The 18607-nt window shown below is 47.7% G+C and overlaps 1 protein-coding gene across 4 annotated transcripts in view; it reads right to left on the bottom strand.

Moving 5' to 3' along the window:
• Positions 1 to 11015: 11015 nt before the first annotated feature.
• The window catches only part of LOC140909666 (uncharacterized), a 62522-nt gene continuing 54930 nt past the window's right edge, over positions 11016 to 18607 (bottom strand). For 3 of the 4 annotated variants that reach the window (XM_073339495.2, XM_073339496.2, XM_073339494.2), the window contains 5 exons: positions 17604 to 17717; positions 16832 to 16976; positions 14231 to 14379; positions 13293 to 13432; positions 11016 to 11736 (listed from right to left, as the gene is read on the bottom strand). In XM_073339495.2, the coding sequence (XP_073195596.1) occupies positions 11624 to 11736; positions 13293 to 13432; positions 14231 to 14379; positions 16832 to 16976; positions 17604 to 17717 (661 nt within the window). In that variant the 3' untranslated portion in view covers positions 11016 to 11623. The remainder of the gene's footprint in view (positions 11737 to 13292; positions 13433 to 14230; positions 14380 to 16831; positions 16977 to 17603; positions 17718 to 18607) is intronic. The other variant, XR_012158321.1, reaches the window with a different exon arrangement.

The raw sequence follows: 18607 nt of genomic DNA, 5'->3' as shown, positions 1-18607 counted from the left end.
AGAAGGACCCACGGATATCCTTGTCCAAAGAAATTGGATCTCTCTTGACCAAGTTCAGATCTGGTGTCTGCGCTACTGGAATATTTGGGCTGGGTTTGCCTTTTGACTCTCAGTGGTGAGCTATTTTGGTATCTCTCGCCCTTTCCCAACACTTTCCCTTTATGCCCCTGCTGTGTGTCTCACACACATACACCCCCAGCAGCACTAGATTGCCCTTCTGAAAACCACTCATGCTGCCCTGCCCCTTCAAGATCAAGAAATGGTGCAGCAGCAGCTGTTCTTTAGGTAGGCTGCATTCTGACAAGTGACAATCTGCAACTGGTGGGGAAAATGCATGTCAGACACACAATTGCTCAGGCTCTGTCTCTGTGCAATTGGGTTAGATAAAGGAACAGGGCCAGGTGACTGGAGCTCAAACAAACCGAAACATGTTGCTCATATAACCGTGTCTATCCAAGGTGTTCCTAGAAGCTGTTGGGAGTCATGGTGGCAACGTCAGCAGCCTAAGAGCCCAGAATAAGGAGCCCAATAAGAGCCCAAATCAGTTTCCATTGCACCTAGGACAGAAGTGCTTAACGTCAATCTTTCCGTTCCCATCCACATCACAGTTCACACAGGCAGAGACATCCCTATTGCTGTGTGGACTCTCAGAACAGTGTGCTGACCAAAATAGCTTTCATTGGTCTTAAAACAGAAATAACTATGCTCCTAGGGACTGAATGCAATGCAATGAATGCATACATAATATTGGATGAACTCCAGAGTGGAACCACGACATGTTGCCAATCCAGCAGGTACTCTGGAAATCTGTAGCTCCTCCCATTGCAGCCAGTGGCCTGTAATCTCCTGTCAGAGTCTCCCAAATTGCTACTTTACCTGTTTCTGAGCCAACAGTTGGCGTGGTTGGTGAAAGTCACTCTGGCTCAGCACTTTAACTCTTCAGGGCTGAGAGACAAGCTCCCAGTGCCACTATCCAAGGCTCTCAGGGGGCCAGGCTGTGCCTTTCAGGGGATATGATGCAGAGATTCACCTCCCCAGGGGATGCTCTTAGGTGGAATATGCCTCAGGGAGCCCAATACCTGTCTGAGCCCCAGGCATACAGGGGGTGTGCATGCTGCTACACCATCATTTCAAACGGTGCAGTCTGCCCTCCTCTGCAGCTGGCCAGCTCTGCTGTGGTCCTGCCCCCTTTGGTGTACACTGTGTGCACCAAAGGAGCAGTGCCTTTGCTCCCTGCAAGATCAGGAACTTTGATTGACCCTGGCTCTTTGGTAGGACACACAATGGAAAAGGTGGGAGAAGTAGGTTCCTGATATCCTCTTCATCTAGCACATGCAGATTATCCAGGGCTCGGGAATAGCCATCATTGACCTAACACATTCTGCTCTCAGGATTCAGAACTGAGAGTTGTGGATCCTGGAGGAGAACAGGGCTCTCTGTTTCTTCTCTCTCACGCTAATGGAAGTAACTTTTGTCAGGGGTCTCAAGTTCAGCTGATTAGTGCATTCCAGTCTGAACTTTTTATCTTAACATAATTCTAAGACAGAACAGTGCTTACACATCTAATGTAACCATTACTTCCAATGCATTGTTGGTCCTATTTGCCTTGTACACAGCCCAGAGCGAGCTACATTCGTTCTCAGTGAATAAAGTGTTACTTTTTAGAAGTGTCTCATGAAAGGTCTCCTGTAGAAGAATGCCTCAGAAAGAGGAGAGAAAAACACTAAATTTCCTATTCAGAGCACTGAGGGTCTGATCCAAAGAATTCCAGTGGGCTTGGATCAGGCCCTTTATCATCCTATAGTATGGCTCAAATCTGCTCCCACTGGAAGTTATGCTACTGACTCCATAGGGAGCAGGGTCAGGTCCTTTAATTTATTTAAAGCATTTTTTCCCATGCGTTCAACTGCTTCATGAGTCATGCCTGATCCCATAGCTCTTTGCAGAAATGCCTTTAAAAGGGTAAATTGAGTTAGTTGCCTGAGAAAATCAATGTCTCTGCTGCATGCTGGGGAAATACATATTTGACTTGAAGCCATCTGTTTTCAAAGATGATGGGCCAACTACACCCTGAATAGATCTAGATTCTATGCACTGTACATCACACGGCTCCTTTTAATCATCATCATTTGCACTTTTGTCCAATAATCTCAAAGTGCTTTACAAAGGCAGATGAACATTACTCCAGTTGTACAGATGGTGGAAACTGAGGCAGAGAGGCTGAAGTCACAGGGAAAAAAAGCCAACACCAGAGAGGAGATAAGTGTTTTCGGTGTTCTGGGTTCCAGTCCCACACTCTAACTGCTAGGCTAGTTGGCTTCCTGTTTGGAAAGCCAAAGCCTGGAGTAATGCTATGAAATATCATGAAAATTGGCAAGGCATCACCAGAGGACTCTCATTACTTCTCAGGGACTATAGCAATGGAACTGGGCTAGATGGATACTCTGCTTGGACAGAGGTTCTAGAATAGAGACTATTTTGCTTCATGGTGCTGCTTCAGATTAGCAAGGTTAAAATATTTTATTTCTCTCCAGCAGTCATGATTCCTTCATGTTTTAATACAGTTTCATTAGCACCAAGGGTAGCATCAAGCCAGGAATGAATTAGATCACAACACCACATCTCCTCCCTGCACCCACCCCTGGCTGCAATGGTCTGGTTTTGGAGCCTGTCCGAAGATACTCCTGAATGCAGTCATTCTATGGCTCCAGATTATGGACCTATCAAGAAGGGATGATTGTCAAAGAAAGCAACGTGCAGCAAATTGCAGTCTGGGATTGGGCTCAGGCAGGTATTTGCTGGCTGTGTACTTCTACTGATGCATGGAGTCAGAGAGAAGCTTGTCCCAATCTAAAAAGTTCCTTCTTACTCATGGTAGCTCACAATTCTTCCTCATCTACGCATTTCTAACATGCCCATAGTTAATGTGCCCAAAGTGTCTATGCTACCATCCACTCAGTGATTTTTCTTACCATGAACATCTGTTTCCCAGTTGCGGGATCTGATACCCAGATATTACAGGGATGGGCACCTTAAATAGGTATAATAAATGGTGCAGATTTAATCTGCAAAGGAGATGGATTTCTCTTGCAAAGGACTTTACTACCTCTTTTTGACAGGACCTTCAGCTAGGACTTATTCAGAAGGCCATGCAGTGGGACAAGAAAACTCTCCTCATGTGCATTCGAATGAACCCCAGTGAGTATGCCTCTTTCTGCTAGATGGCCATCTTTACAAAACTTGGTTTCAGATTCCCCTGGAAACCTTGGCACTGCCTCAGCCTGTCACTCAATTTGTCACTGATCTCCTGCCAATGGTAGCTTTGACATTGACCTTTTCACATACAGAACAAACATGGATACTTTACTCTATTTTTAGGACAGGAGCTGCCAGACCACATGACTTCATCAAGGAACGGATTTTTGCTTCCTGTGAAACTGTGAGATAAAGAATTGGGAAAGGGTCTGGGGAGCAGGAAGTGACCTACTCTATCAACGGCAGGGTGCTGGAATAATTTGTATAGTGGGGGTGCTGAGAGCCATTGAACCAAACTGTAAACGCTGTACACGAGTCCGCATCCCCTGCGCTTATGATCCAAAAGGAGCTGATTTCTTGCAAACTTCTGAAGACAGAGCCTGTAGGATCAGGCACACATGAACCCCTAACTCTGTATCAACCGTTGTCTCAGTGCTGGGGAAGCCTCTTCATTTTCCTCTCACTTTCTGAGAGGACCACCCATATAGCGAGCAGCCATAATGCTGGCTCCAGGCACAGTATTAGTGAGAGCCCTGGTATAAGTGATACTGAGACAGCTTTAGAGTGCAGTGTTAGAGTGCTGCTAGAAGGAGGTCAGGGAAGATCCTCCCTGGGCTAGCAAAGGCTGGAAGGGAGCAGGCCTGCACCGCCACTGTGCAGCGGCTGCCAAGGTCAGTTCTGCCCCGGTACAGGCTAGAGCAGCTCTGAGGGGTGCCCTTCTTCGGCCCCTCCATAGCCCTGGACATGGACAGAATGCCCTCTGAGCAGGGGGGCGGAGGCAGTGCAGAGCTAGCTCTGCACATCATGTGGGGCCCCCAGAGATGGGGGTATCCCCCAGCAGGAGACATGTCTGCCCTGCAGCCCTGTTGTACCAGCCGAGCCAGATACCAGCACTTTCTTCTTCCTCCCACACCTGCCATTTCTCTGCACCAAGGAAGTGAAAGACTGGAACCCAAATGGAAGTGAGCAGAGCGGTGCCTGGTGGCAGCAGGGGGGCTTTACACCCACACGGAATGAGCCCCCTCTACTTTATAGGCAAATCAAGAAGTAGGGCGAGCCAGCACAGAGCATGCACCTGCAGATGTGTAACTGTTGCCTGATCCTCCCACGTGCACAGGTGCAACAGCAGAGCACATGCCTTGACTTCCCTAGCATCCCCCCCCCCCCATTCACACTAGTGGGCGTGAAAGGCCCCATGTGCTCACTTCCTTGGGCACTGCCGCAGCATCTGAACTCAGGTTCCCCTGGTGTGCTACTAGCATTGTTCCTCTCTGACCCTCAGGCTCATCTCTTCCTTTTCTGACCCCACAGCAAAGGACACCCGAGTGACATGAAGGAGGTAAGCAGGATAGATGGATGCCCTTAGTCCACACTGGTGCCACCTTGTTTGCACTTTGCTTTCTTTCGCCGAGGAATCTGCAGCATGTAATGGGCTTTTGTTTTACTCTTCTCCACTGCTAATGGTCTTATACATTTATGGTTCCTCCCTGTGGCAGTTTTCTTTCTTTGAGCCATTTTATTCACCCAATAACTATGTACCTAATCTGAAGCAGCTACAAACTGTTGCTTGAAATAAGACATGGCATGGGGTTTCCTCTTATAAACACTCAGTTATCCCTCAGACCCAAGTTTAATGAGTGCCCCTAGGCCGATGGTTCTCTCAGCAGCTCAGCCCTCCAGCTGAGCCACACACACTGTCCCCTGTGTACCAGGGTCTACAGTCCAAATTCTTATCACTGCCCTGGTACAGGGCCATAGCTCTAAAGCTTATCCCAGCCTTCTTCAATCACCCAGCCGGGGCCCCTCTCAGTACCCGCAGCAAGTGGTGTTTCAGCAGGCCTCTCTGGGCTCAGTCTTCAACCAGACCAATGGGGCCTACCTCAGTACCCTCACTGGCATGGCCGGGTTCTATACTCAGTCCCGCTGGGCTTCAGCCTGCCTGCACTGATCTTCTGCTGGTCCTGCTGCTCTTCTCACCAGCCAGGCTCCTGGTCTTCAGCAGCCTTCATAGAATATCAGGGTTGGAAGGGACCTCAGGAGGTCATCTAGTCCAACCCCCTGCTCAAAGCAGGACCAATCTCCAATTTTTGCCCCAGATCTCTAAGTAGCCCCCTCAAGGATTGAACTCACAACCCTGGGTTTAGCAGGCCAATGCTCAAACCACTGAGCTATCCTTCCCTAGGCTCCAGTTGTGCCTGCAGTGAGCACTCCACAGTGAGCTGTTCACAGTACTGTGCTGCTCTTCAAGCCACCCAGTCTTCATTCCTCAAGCTTTACACAGCAACTAAGGTCCCTGCACTGCTGCTTATCTTATATAGGGCCTTCCTCGACCCTGATTGGTCTCTCCATCAGCCCCTCTGATTGGTTGTTCCTCTGCAGCCACTCTAGGTTGCCTGGAGGACTTCTCTCTGCTCTATTCTGGGGCAAGGTGACGCAGGACCACAAGGCCTCCAGCAGGGGGCCTCCAGACCTAGTCCACCCTGGCACACTAAGGGCTTGTCTACATTACAGGCAGCCAGCGGGGGTCAATTTATCGTGTCTAGACTAGACACGATAAATCGACCGCCAAGTGCTCTCTCGTTGACTCTGGTACTCCACCAGGGCGAGAGGCACAGGTAGAGTTGATGGGAGAGCGTCAGCCGTCGACTTACCACAGTGAAGACACCGTGGTAAGTAGATCTAAGTACGTCGACTTCAGCTACGTTATTCACGTAGCAGAAGTTGTGTAACAGATCGGTTTCCCTGCCACCCCCCCCGCCCCAGTGTAGACCAGGCCTAAGAAACTAGACACATCTTCCTCAGGGAATTGTGTATCCTAAATGTGAGCCTAGTGCACTCATGGGTTTGAATGCAGTTTTTTTAGGTTCCTTTTGAATTAACATCTTTGAACTCCTGCTTCAAAGGCATATTTCTCCAAACCCAGAACTCGTTTAATTAGGCATTGTTCCAGTTCAGATTCACCATCTATAAACTATTACATTTGATGTTGCTCTGTGCCCCCCCCCAAAAAAAAACAAAAGCAGGAGGCAGTGTTAGTTTCTGATGCATAATACAATATCCACAGATAGCCCCTTCATTATGACTCTCCAGAACAGCAGCTGCAATATTGATGAACATTTGCTATACAGTACTGTCTCCCCTGGGTCCAGTTATTGCAGACACTACCAGGCATGGCTAAGGGATGATTAGATCCAGCGCAGATGTTTATTATGGGCACCATTACCATACTATCTGATGTAGGCACTGACTGTTATTTTTCCCAGTGGCTACTCCACCTCGGCTCCGCCCCCTCCCCTACACACCTTTCTCTTGCTCCTCTGAGGCCCCCTGCTGGCTCCTCGCCACTCTCCCCCAAGCGCCTCCCGCCAGGCCCTGAGCACCTGATCGGCAGCCAGCTGCCCAACAGCTGTGGCTGGTGCGTGCTGAGCACCCCCTATTTTTTTCCCAGGCATGCTTGAGCCCCACAGCACCCACAGAATCGATGCCTATGCTATCTGAGCATTTCAAAGTCTTTACTGTATCTATCCTCAAACATCTCTGTAAGGTAGGGCGGTGCTATTATCTCCATTTCACAGATGGGGAACTGAGGCACAGAGAGGCTAAACGACTTACCCAATGTCACACAAGAAACTGGGAATTGAGCCTTGGTCTCCTAAGTCACACACTAGTGCTCTCACTACTAGACCATCCTTCCTCTCTACTCTACCACACAACTGTGGTGCTTTATTGAACTATAGGCTTGTGATAAAATCTGACCTGTACTTGGTTAGAACAGCACTGTATCTTTCTTTATGCCAAGGATATTACCCATGATAGTGAAGCGGCTGTAGCAGACAGCATGTGGGTTCTCGTGTTCTGTGGTACATACACTAGCCTCCAAGGAGGATTTAGTGAGGGAAAGGAAGTGGTGGCATTTGGGTGGTGTTAAACAAAAGGCAGCGGAAGCGACCAGACTAGGACAAGAAGTAATACGTAGGGGTCTTTTCCTGTGTCATGGGGACCTGGTAAGTCTGGTTTCAGTGCTTCGACTGTCAGCCAAATTATTACTTCTTCATAGTTTTTTGTAGTCAAGCAGTCTTCTTGGCTAGCCTTGTGATTGCACAAGGTTGTCATTTAGCTGCTGGATTAATCCTTCAAAGGATGCTCCGTCATTCCCATACACACAAACTCTATGCATAGAGTAGGTTATCCCCTCCATGTAGCAGTATCTGTTTAATACCTCCCTGTAGCTGGGTGACTACCCCGCTCCTGCCCTGAAGGGGTTAAAGCAGCCTGGGAGAGGGCTGTGAATGGGAAAAGCAGGCTGACTGGGAAAGCAGCCACATCTGTGGCCATCTTAATCAGGGTCCAGCTGGCCCTTACAAGAGGGCTGTGGGCCAGAAGTAAAGGGAGATACTCTTTCTAGAGAGAGAAGGACCTGGCTGCCTGGGAAGTTAAGAAGGGTACCTAGGATGGAGCAGTGCTAGGGAAGGGCTGGGAAGCTCCAGCCTAGCAAAACTGCAGGCCTAATTAAAGGCCTACAAAAGGTGCTGGGGCTGCAGAGGGGCAGCCCAGAGATAGGCAGAGGCAGCTGGTCCAACCCCCATTGCTGATGATGAGTGGTTGTAGACTGCAGTCTGCCCTAGGGAATGGGGGCTAGATGGTGGCTGGCAATAGCCACTGAGGTAAGGTGGGGATAGAGGGTTGGGGGTTCCCCTGGGTGGGGAGACCCTGATTGTGGGTTGTTTCTGGGGGGGGCAGAACCCAGATGTAGAGCAGGCACTGGGGTCTGGGAGGGACATGGGGGCCAGCACTGGGCAAGACACTGGACTGCAGAGGGTGCTCTGTGTTGAAAGAGCTGATTCCCTAGAGGACCAGCAGGAGGTGCCACGCTGGTGAGTCCTCGCCCCGCCACACTCACATTTCAAGTACTAGCCATTTTCTATCCCTACAGTGGGGAGGCTGGCTTGTTGTTGGAGGGAAGTCAGGCAGCACTAGTCGTCTGGGAGACCGGCGTATCCGTGTTTGTGTTATGTTCTCAAACACTTGCAAGATTTGCTATCGGCATGGCCACAGAAGTGTTGGTGTTGCAGTTGTTCCCTGACACCCCAGCACTCAGCATCCTGCTGTGGGCCATGTTAGCACAGACAAGGGGGATGACCCTTGCAGGCACCTGAGCTAAAATTTTCAAAAGCCCATAGGTGACAAGAGCCTAAGTCCCATTTTCTGCCCTCTGCAGCCAGAGGGGCTCTAGGCATGGTAGCAAACCAATAGCAGCTGCTAAAGCCACAACCTAGGGGCTGGTTCACTGTTTCACTCCACCTATGTAGTCACTTACTTCAGTGCTAAGGGGGTGTAAAATGCTTCCAGATCCAAATGGTAACATTTGACACCCATTTGTCACTGGTGAAAGTGACAATAGTGAGTAAGGGCCCCCTCAGGGCTCTGAAGGGAATTCCAACATGTTTGTACTTGGCTCTGGTACTGCTATAAATATAAGAAAACACACTTTCCATAGCCCTGCTTTGTATTCAGGGTGCACGGCCTACACTCTCTGCCCCACTGCAGGATTGCTGCTTGAGCCCCTACAGTTGGCAGACACCCATGGTAGATCAAGTTTTGCTAAAGAAGGTTGCTGGACTGTCCCATCTTGTGAGATCAGCATGTGCCAGGGCCCCCCTCACAGCTTCAGTCCTATTTAAATCATCTCCCAGCTCTAAGGATATATTGCTTTGACTGGAGCTGCACATAATTTTCCCCTCCGGGAACTACCAGAGTGGTGCTAAATAAAGCCAATTATATTAAGGGGGCTGCTCACAGACAGGCCTGCAAAGCATTCAGTGCTGTTACGGGCAGGAAAGTCTTCTGAATGCCTCCTGGCAGCTCATCTAGTGGGTCACAGAGCAGGAGTAAATCAGTCCCTTCAGTCTGACCCTGTTGATGGAATTGCATCTTTGGAACCTGCGCTATACCTAGCTAAACGAAAGGAAAGAACCAACATTTGATGCATGGCTGAGCCAGAAATGCCGGCTAATGACCTGTCCCATCTGGTATTCGCATATGTGGAAGTCTGAACTGTCTGATAGTTTCACTCCACTTCTGCTGTAGTTCCACCTATACCAACATGCTTTCATTAACGGTGACCTGCAACTGGGAGACAGCACTGGGCTTGGGCATTCTTTGGCTACTTTATGATGAAAAGAGAGAGAGCAGGAAATGTTTATATACAAAAAAATCTGTTGGCTTTTACAGTAGGAATTTAAATCTCAGCTAACTCATATGGAAGACTATTGTCATTGGGAGTCACCAGGCTGTGCTTTTCAAGACAGCAGGTTAGTGTTACCTTTAGATCTGCCCTGAGCAGTCCAGGAAGCAGACTGTGAGTTTATGGAACCTGCTTCCCTTCCCACGCTGCTATCCATTATATGTGCATAGTCTGTACAAGGGAATAAGGACTGAGATGATCTAGCCCAGTGTTATATATTCTATTTATCTGACTGCATAAAAATAAGATCTTCACCAGTAAGAGTTTCTCTGTCTACATCTTTGCCTAAGCATATTTGAAGGTGTTGCTCCTGCCTATAGGTTAAACCCACAAAAGCAAACACAACAGCTCTTGGTGCCAAAACATTACAGATTCTATGGCAACTGGCGAACTAGTACAATTATATGTTTCAGAGTAGCAGCTGTGTTAGTCTGTATCCACAATGCCTGGTACTGCGGGGTGGCATAATTGTACTAAAAAGAAAAGGAGTACTTGCCACAAGTATTCCTTTTCTTTTTAGTACAATTATGCCACCCCCGCACTACCAGGCACTCACCAAATGGCACATAAGAGAAAATCTGGACTATTTTAGAATTAACTCCCTCGTAGTCATCATGAATCCAAGGCTCAGAGGGAATCTCAGTCAAACTCAGTCCCCTTTTTGGCAATCTCCATATCAAGGCCAAGGGACATGGGGTCTGAACTTCCCTTTTGCCCCAGAGGCAGTCCCTCCAGGTCAGGGTTGAGTGACACCTTGGCTGAGCAGAGTAGGGAAGTTGCAGGGCTGCTGTTGTCTGTGTTGTACTTGGTCTGGGCATTACCAGAGGACTTTAGCTACTAGTGCTGCCAGTCTAATGCCCTCCAGCTAAATTCACTCCCGCATTTATAATACAAGAGAATGACTTTCAGCCTTTGCTAGCCTCCGGCTCAGTTAACCTGTGGTCAGTCCAGCTCATAGCCCAGGATGGTTTTTGTGTTTTGAGGTTAACACATAGTCCGTTGTTGTGCTTTTTGACCTACTGCATGGTGTGCTATTTGTACCCTTTTACTCTCAATCTGCCTTCATTATCTTCTTAGATACCAGTTTGGCCTTTGATTATAATAGGTAGTTTTCTTGTACAAAAGAAAAACCAAGGTCCCCATCCTGGAAACGCTACTTAGACTGAGCTTTGTGGGCAGGGATCACCTTTGTTTTCTGTGTTTTTAGAGCACCGAGCAGGATGGGGTCCTGGTTCATGACTGACGGTGTTAGATGTTACTGCAACACAAGTCCTAAACAACAACAACTTAGGCACAGGAGGTCAAAGGGACTCCTTAGCAGTATCAAGTTACTCGCATGCCTGTGGCCCTAATCCAGTAACAAGGTGGCATCTTGCAAGCACAGAGCGCTCCATTGACTTCAGGGGACTCCACACAGATATAGGGATTGTCTATCCATGCAGTGCTTTTTGGAAGCTCAGTGCCTTAGTGTTTATAGGGTCAGGGAATAAACATTTAATAGCAGGTGTTTGTATAAATGGTTTATTAGCAGAAAATATAGATGTCATGTCATTAGTTGCTTTAGTGTTTTAAAAAATGTGAAGGAATGGAAACAAGAAGTGCATCACAAATTTCATCCATTGTTCTAGTAAACAACATCACATATTCTAGTATTTCAGTCACCATGGAGGGACTGCTTATTTACAGCCATTTAAAAAAAAAAAACAGGAAAAGATAACGTCTGTGCAAAAGTGTAAGTGTGGCAACTGTGTTCACGGGTCTGCCTCAGGCTGGACATACCTAAGTGCTACTGTCCATTTATCCAGAAGTGCATTAGGCTTTATCAGAGGGACCTGTTCGTCTGCTCCTCTGATATAAACTTAAAAGACCATTTTTAAAAAAAAAACACATAGTGGTCAAATTAAAGATGGTACGGTAAGTGTAACCGATCAGAGTGGAAGGAGAGGGAGACCCTGAATGCTTATACAAAATCATCGTAACCTCCTTATTGTCCTTTTTGTGGTGTTCTCTGTTCTGCATTTCAGAGATTTTTCAAAGCACCAAGGCCGTGGGTGTTGGGTACATGATTCCCATTCATGGCTGTGAAAATCTTCCCCCTTAAGGTCTTCACTTTGGAAATGTACTTCACAGTGTCATGGCTGGAGAATCTGACAGGACTAGAGGCCTTCTACAGAGTCTCCATATGACTATTCCCAGCTGAACAACAAAGGTAACACAAGCCACTCCCAGCAACACAACTATAAAAGAAACAGAGCACCCTTTATTATGTGTGAGAGAGCAAATAAATTATGTCTTTTTACAAGAGTGGGGGTAACTGGGAGAAGGGCTACAACAACAGCAAAGGAGGAGAACTCCAAACAGGACCCAATATCTCCCTTGAAGTATTTAAACCTTGTCTTCACACTTACTGTGAGCAAACCCTAGAGCCTGCCCCTCAGCCAGAATAAGGTCTTATCACCACCTAGAAGTTGTGCTGGTTTAACTAAAACCAGTGTGTATGTGTGTGTATGTATGTATGTGTGGGTGTATGTGTATGTGTGTGTATATGTGTGTATGTGTGTGTATATATATATATATATATATGTATATATATATATATATATATGTATATATATATATATATATATATATATATACACCAGAAAAACCCTCTTAGTTTAGACGCAGTACTATCTGTATAAAATGGCTTAAAGCAGCATAGGCCTTGTCTCCACTAGAGAGGGTTTGCCTGTACAGGTATACTGGCAAACTTTCCTAGTAGAAGCACAGCTTAGATCAGCAGAAGAGTTCTTTTGCCAGCATACGTTATACCAGTTTCCTGAATGAAATAAGTTAAAAACACGGTTTTTGCCGGTATAGCTGTGCCTACGCTGGGCCTTCTGCCAACACAGCGATGTAGGCTAGGGGGCGATTTCTTCACATTCCTATCTGACAGCTTGCAAAACTGGTACCCAAGCTAGCGTTTAGGCCGGTTTCCCAAACTAGCATAAGCTCTGTTGGCGGAAGCGCATTTATACCACTAAAAAGGCATCAACACTACAGTAGAGCTTTTACCAACAGAGCTATATGGGGTATGGGAAGAATACCCTTAACTGACAGAATGACACCAGTAAAGCTCTAAGTATAGACCCAGCCTGAGTGGAACAGGAGAGTGTGCAAGCTGGGGCTCTGAGGAAATCGGAAGCAACCCTCCCCCAGGCCACAGAGTGGCAGCAGAGCTGCTTTCTGGCTGTTGCTGCTACCGCATCCTCTGTGGCGGACGTGCTACCTCCAGCTCGGTGAGTTGCGTAGCTGAGCTCTGCCAGACTTGCCCCTGCCCCCGCCGCCCCGTGGCTCTCCCCACCCCCAAACCCTCCTCAGCAGCAGAGTGGAGGGAGCTCCTGTGGCGCTCCGGGGGCACAGACGTCTTGGGGCAGCTCTCCAAGTCCTATCCCACTTGCATCGTGGGAACACATCCGTTCAGCGTCCCGCAGGTGGTGATGTAGAATGGGAGGGGATGGAATCTGCCCCACTAACAAATGAACTGGAGTGATATTAAGGGTATGCTTTCCACCCCGAGCACAGCAGGCCCTAGGGCAATCACGGCAGTTTAAGGGTCTTGCCTCGCTCTGCTCTCACTCTGCAAAATTAAAGACGTCTCATAAATCCCTAGTTGGTTTTTAAAGGTCCCCTTTAGCAGGAAGGACCTTCTCCCTGCCCACAAAGACGTGGGGGGAATGACATGCTGGAAACATTCAGAAGAGAGCGGTGGCCTCTTCTAGATAAAATGAGCTTAAACATTACAAGGACCCACCTGTAAAAACACTGTTGTCAGTTGGAGATGAAGGGGAGTAGTTCTTCCACACAATGCCAGTCAGTGCTACAATGACCACGGGGTAGACAGTGAGATTATACCGCACATACTTGTCAAGCACAAAGTTTTCCAGAGAAAACCTAGGAGGAAATAAAGGTTGCAAAAAAATGAACATCCTGTCAGTGGATTTTCCCCCACCCCCAGACAACTTCTTTAGGGAGCAGGTGGGAACACGCATGGAGTTTGCCAAGGCTGGATTAGACTATCTCTGTCACTTCTCAGAGCCTGAGAAGAGCTCCAGTATGGAGCATGTCAAAAAAGGTGGGGGTTCCATGGAAACTAATAAAAACAAATAAAATTCATTTTTGTCCACTTTTTTTCATGGAAAGTTTCTATTTTTAGGTAGAAATTCCAATACTGAAAAATTTTGGCTGAAAACCAAAATGTTTTGTTTCTGAAATGCTGCCGCGGTGCCTCCTGGGAGTTGTAGTTTGGGTGACTCAAGCTCTCATTTTCCTATATAGGCTGGGCTCCCTGGTCAGACTACATCTCCAATGAAGCACTGTGGCCGCATTTCCAAATAAAAATATCTAGCCCAAACCCTGATATATTTCTGTTTATTGGATTTATGGTTTTTTGACCCTTTTTGCAGAAAATTTTGTTTTGTTGAAAAACTCAATTTTCTGTTGAAAAACAATTTTGATGGTAAATTTTCAACTCGCCCCACTCCAGTACCTTGAGCAGAATTACCATTCTCCACTTGTGTTCAGTCACTGAAGAAGCTGATAAGGCCCCTTCTCCTACATGGTCCAGCAAATATCTAATCATAGTGTCTGAGAGTGATTCTGATGCTACTCACTATGAGTCAAGAAGTGAGCAGGATCCAGATGGCCGGAGATTTTTTTAGGGACAAACGGGAGCCTATCAGTGTCACCTACCATATTACCAGTTCAAAGGTAAGGATGGCCAGAGAGGTTGCAGTTGCAATCTTATTAGATACGTTCCCACTGAAGATCAGCACCACGGCAAAATTCAGCAGAGCGGCAATTGTGGTCCATGTCGCGTACAGTGCAATCCCATTTTGCACCTGTCATGTAGAATAATGATACACTGAGGGATGATGAGAAATAAACATTCTGTATACCTCCACACCTGCCGCCCCTCCATGCCCCAATGGGTGGTTAAACTGGCACTGGTATGGCACACTGGGGTAGGTGCAGGATGCAGGAAGCCCCACTTAATAGGTACACTCCTAGCTTCACAGTGGCTCCATCAGCATTATTGCAGAGAGGGGTTTATGGGAAGAAGTAAGGCGGGTGGCTTCACACCTATGCAGATCTTCAGCCATACCCCTCCAGGGAGGGGATGTAATGCCCAGTGGCCAAGGCAGGTGAAGGGGCAGTCCAAAGCAGTAGGCAAGTGTGCACAGTGGTTGGGTAGCCAGCAGGTCAATCCATATCAGAGACTGTCCAGGTCAACAGTCAGAGTTCTACAGGGATCAGCCAGAAGCTCCAATGGAAGGGGCCAGGTCAGTGGGGGCAAGGCGGTAAGGTAGGGACAGGCAAGGCGGTCTCAGCAGCAGGTAACAGGGTGTTGCTCAGACAGCTTCCTCTTCCTGTTGGGGCCTTTATATAGTCCGAGTACCCATGGAGACTGCTGCCTGTCCAGCTACTTAGGCCATGGTGTGGCCATGGCTGCTGTGGGTCTGTAGGCCTTCAGCTCCAAAGCTATTGGTCAGGGGCTGCAGCTAAGGATGCTGCCTCAGGACTTTGTGGACCTGGGTTCAGTACTGGGCCCTGATATGGTAGTGCGCCAGCTTCAGGATTGGTTGTATAGAGGCTGCACTACCCCTCCACAGCCTGGGTTGATGGAGTCCATCCCTTACTAATAGGTGCAGTTCTCCACCCTCACCCTTCATTGTGCCTGGGTTTGTAAATTCAGGCTTGTTCCATGGGGTGAGATTTGGGCCATAAAGAGCACTATGTAATTCCTAATGCACCTTTTGTAAACACTGAGCCAAATGGATTCATCGTCTTGAGTGTCGGTGTGATGCCGATAGTTCCAAATGCTGAACTCAGAGTTGACTCGCTGTCTGTGCCTGTATATGGATCACGTGTCCTGGAATCTGACTATAACAAGTGGTGGGGAGACAGGCTGGGGCAGGAACGCGTATCTGGGGTAGGTCAGGACTGTGATCTGAAGAGCCTCATCTTTACAGACTGCCTGCTGCTGAGAAATCCTCCCTGGTCTCAGACTTGCATTCTCACCCAACCCACTTTTCCACTGCATGTTCCCGGTTAGGAATCAAGCAATCAGAGGGGAGGGTCAGGGAGGACATTTCAGTCAGGGGAGGGGTTACAGTAGACCAGACAGCTAGGGGGTGTAGGGTTTCTCGGTGGTGGGGGATACGGGGAGGAGGGTAAGGAGGGGAGGTAGCAGGTATGAAGCTCTTTTCTGCTGTGGGGAGATGGAGGGAGGGAGGATCACATGTGGCTGAAGATATTCAACATCATTGCCTCTGTGCAATGTACTGAGCACAAACAGCCAATGTTCTAAACCAGTGGTTCTCCAACTTTTATTTTTTGCAGACCACTTGAAAATTGCTGAGGGTCTCGGCGGACCACTTAATGCTCTTTCCGAATGGTGTTTGTACCATTAGCTAACTATTGTAAAGCACTTTGGATAAAAGTGCTATATAAAAAAAAGTTATAATAATTAATGTTTTTTTGTTCTACAAATAAAAGCACACAACACCTATATTAATATCAGTAGTCTTACCTTTCTAATGCAATGGATGTGCGCTCTCTCCCCCGCCACGGCAGCCCCCGAGTTGGGGCTGGGAAGGAGGGGGGGTCTCTCCCTCTATCCCCCACCGCAGCAGCCCCCAAGCTGGGGCTGGGACGGAGGGGGGGGTCTCTCCTCCACCACAGCAGCTGCAGAGCTGAGGCTGGGAAGTGAGGGGGGGGGTCTCTCCCCAGCAACCGCAGACCTGGACCTGGCGAAAGTCGCCTCTTGCTCTCGCTGTCGTAGCCCTGCGTGTCCCAAATTCGCCCCCTCCCTTCTTCTCACCCCACCTTAGAGGGAACTATCTACGGACCACCTGAATGGAGCTCGCGGACCACTGGTGGTCCACGGACCACTGTTTGAGAATCTTTGTTCTAAAGGTTGGGGGATCAATCCCTTTCATCCAGAGCGTGGAACAAAAGGAAAAGGCAGAAGAAAAGTTTCCACTCCAGCTATACATTCTTAATAATGGTCTAATGGATTAAGGACTATCTGGGGGCAATCTGGACTGTCAGTCTATACGTGAAGCATCGTGAAACAGATGAGGGGCTTATCTTCCTCCTGTTGACTCCTATGCTGTCAACAGATGAGGAACTGAGATACAAGGGAAGCCTGAAGATATGTGCAAGGGGTGTGAGTTAACACTGGGGTAGGAATCATAATGACATTGTGCATCTGAACTTCGCCACCTTTAACCCTGCATGAACGTGGTTGTATAGCTTTCCTATAAATAACAGTGCTCACACACAGCATACCAGAATTCGGATGAGCCACAGATCTGCTTTGTGAGACTTTAGGAACCAAACGGCATGGATATGCAAGGATCGGTGTGAAATGAAGAGACCAACGTAACAGGTAAAAGGGAGGACTGCCAGGAGAACCAGGGCTGAAATGAGATACCTCGGGGGAAAACACATGTGATACAGTATTTTAGCTAAATTGTATTACATATCAGCGCAATGGATCCCTCACCTTATAGCCTTACTCTTGGACTCATAATGACCCTTAACAGAGCTAATCATTACGTGTAGCCTTTACTTAACCTATAGCTGTTTTACTTTGTTATACAATTCATGCTCGTATTTAGCAACTGCATTCCTCTGACAGCCAATGACAATATGACTGCAGTGCTGCGCCCGTGAAATGACTATGATAATAAAAATAACCAAAAGCCACAAAATTAACTGGCTTAATGAAGAGTGGTACAAGATGACTGATCCTAGCTTCCTGCTTATATTGACAGTACGCAGGAATGGCAAGTTGGAAGAGATTTTAGATTTAGATATCACAGATCCAACTCATGGGCCAAAAGCAAACATTACACAAAACAAACATGATATAAAGGCTTCCTTTTGCCTAGTCCAAGTGTATTAAGACATAAAGCCTGGTTCCCTGGCCTAGGCAGTTTTACACCAATGTGACTCAGTTTACTTCGCAGGGGTCACACAGGGGTGAAAATGGTGTAATGCAGCAGTGAATCAGGCCCAAGGAGCAGATTGCAAAAATCCTCTCTTCACAGTCACTTACTCTCGGTCCCACAGAAACAGCCATCCAACATTAATGGCGTTGTTCAGTATCCACACCAGATAGAACGATATTGGCAGTAAATCTGGCTCTGTGTAGACCCATCCAAGTTCATTCCTGCCAATGAAAAGCAGGCATCTGGAGAAAGCAGTACTGACTATCAGGAAGATCAAGCATTGCAGGTCTGATTCTCCTCCCACTTACGGTGGATTGGCACTGGCTGAAGCCCATTGACGTGAAGGAAGTACTTTCTGTTTTACACTGGTGTCAGTGAGATCTGGCCTCGTGGCTTTACAAAGCATGCTTTCCATTTAATTCATTCATAATATCCCATGATATGTCACTGTGTGCTATGCACACCAACTACATTGAGATTATGCAATATATACTAGTGTTTGTGTGGTTAACCTCAGTGTCCTAGACTCATTTAGTGTTCAGGCCTACTGCATCCTTGGCCTCTCCACTGAGACTGGGAAAACCCTGTGCAGAGGTTGGTGTCAGTAATGGCAACATGTTGTGAGCTGCATACCTGTCTAGCTAGGGTTGAGCACACCAGCTCATTTCACATATGTCGTTGCATTGCTACCCCTAACGTTTTTGGCTCCCAGCACAGTCTGGAACTGCAGAGCTGAGCGATTCATTCTCATTTACAGTATGGCCCTATTCTACCACTGTCAGCAGAAAGGGGCTGCCATGAGAATCAGGCCAATCAAGTTTTGTTACATGATTTCCCCACAGATCTTTGCTAGTCCATTTAGCCTGGCTATTTCTTGCCCACTCAAAAAGCTCCCCAGGGGCCAGTGTATATAGTAAACGCAGATCTCAGTGTCTGCAGACCCTTATACCGTGAGTGTTGTGGAAACGACACTGTGGCTCTTCTCCACCACTTCCTACATCAGTGTAACACCACTGATTTCAGTGGATTTGCTCCTGATTTACACCGCCATGAGAATCAGGCTCTGTGTGTTCTGGTAAAGCAGCATCACAGTGTATCATTTCCCAGCACT

This window comes from Lepidochelys kempii, chromosome 3 (genome assembly GCF_965140285.1).
Source record: "Lepidochelys kempii isolate rLepKem1 chromosome 3, rLepKem1.hap1, whole genome shotgun sequence".
NCBI classification, from domain to species: Eukaryota; Metazoa; Chordata; order Testudines; family Cheloniidae; genus Lepidochelys; species Lepidochelys kempii.
Note: the sequence above shows the minus strand (reverse complement) of the source record. Positions and strands in the feature narration are given on the sequence as shown.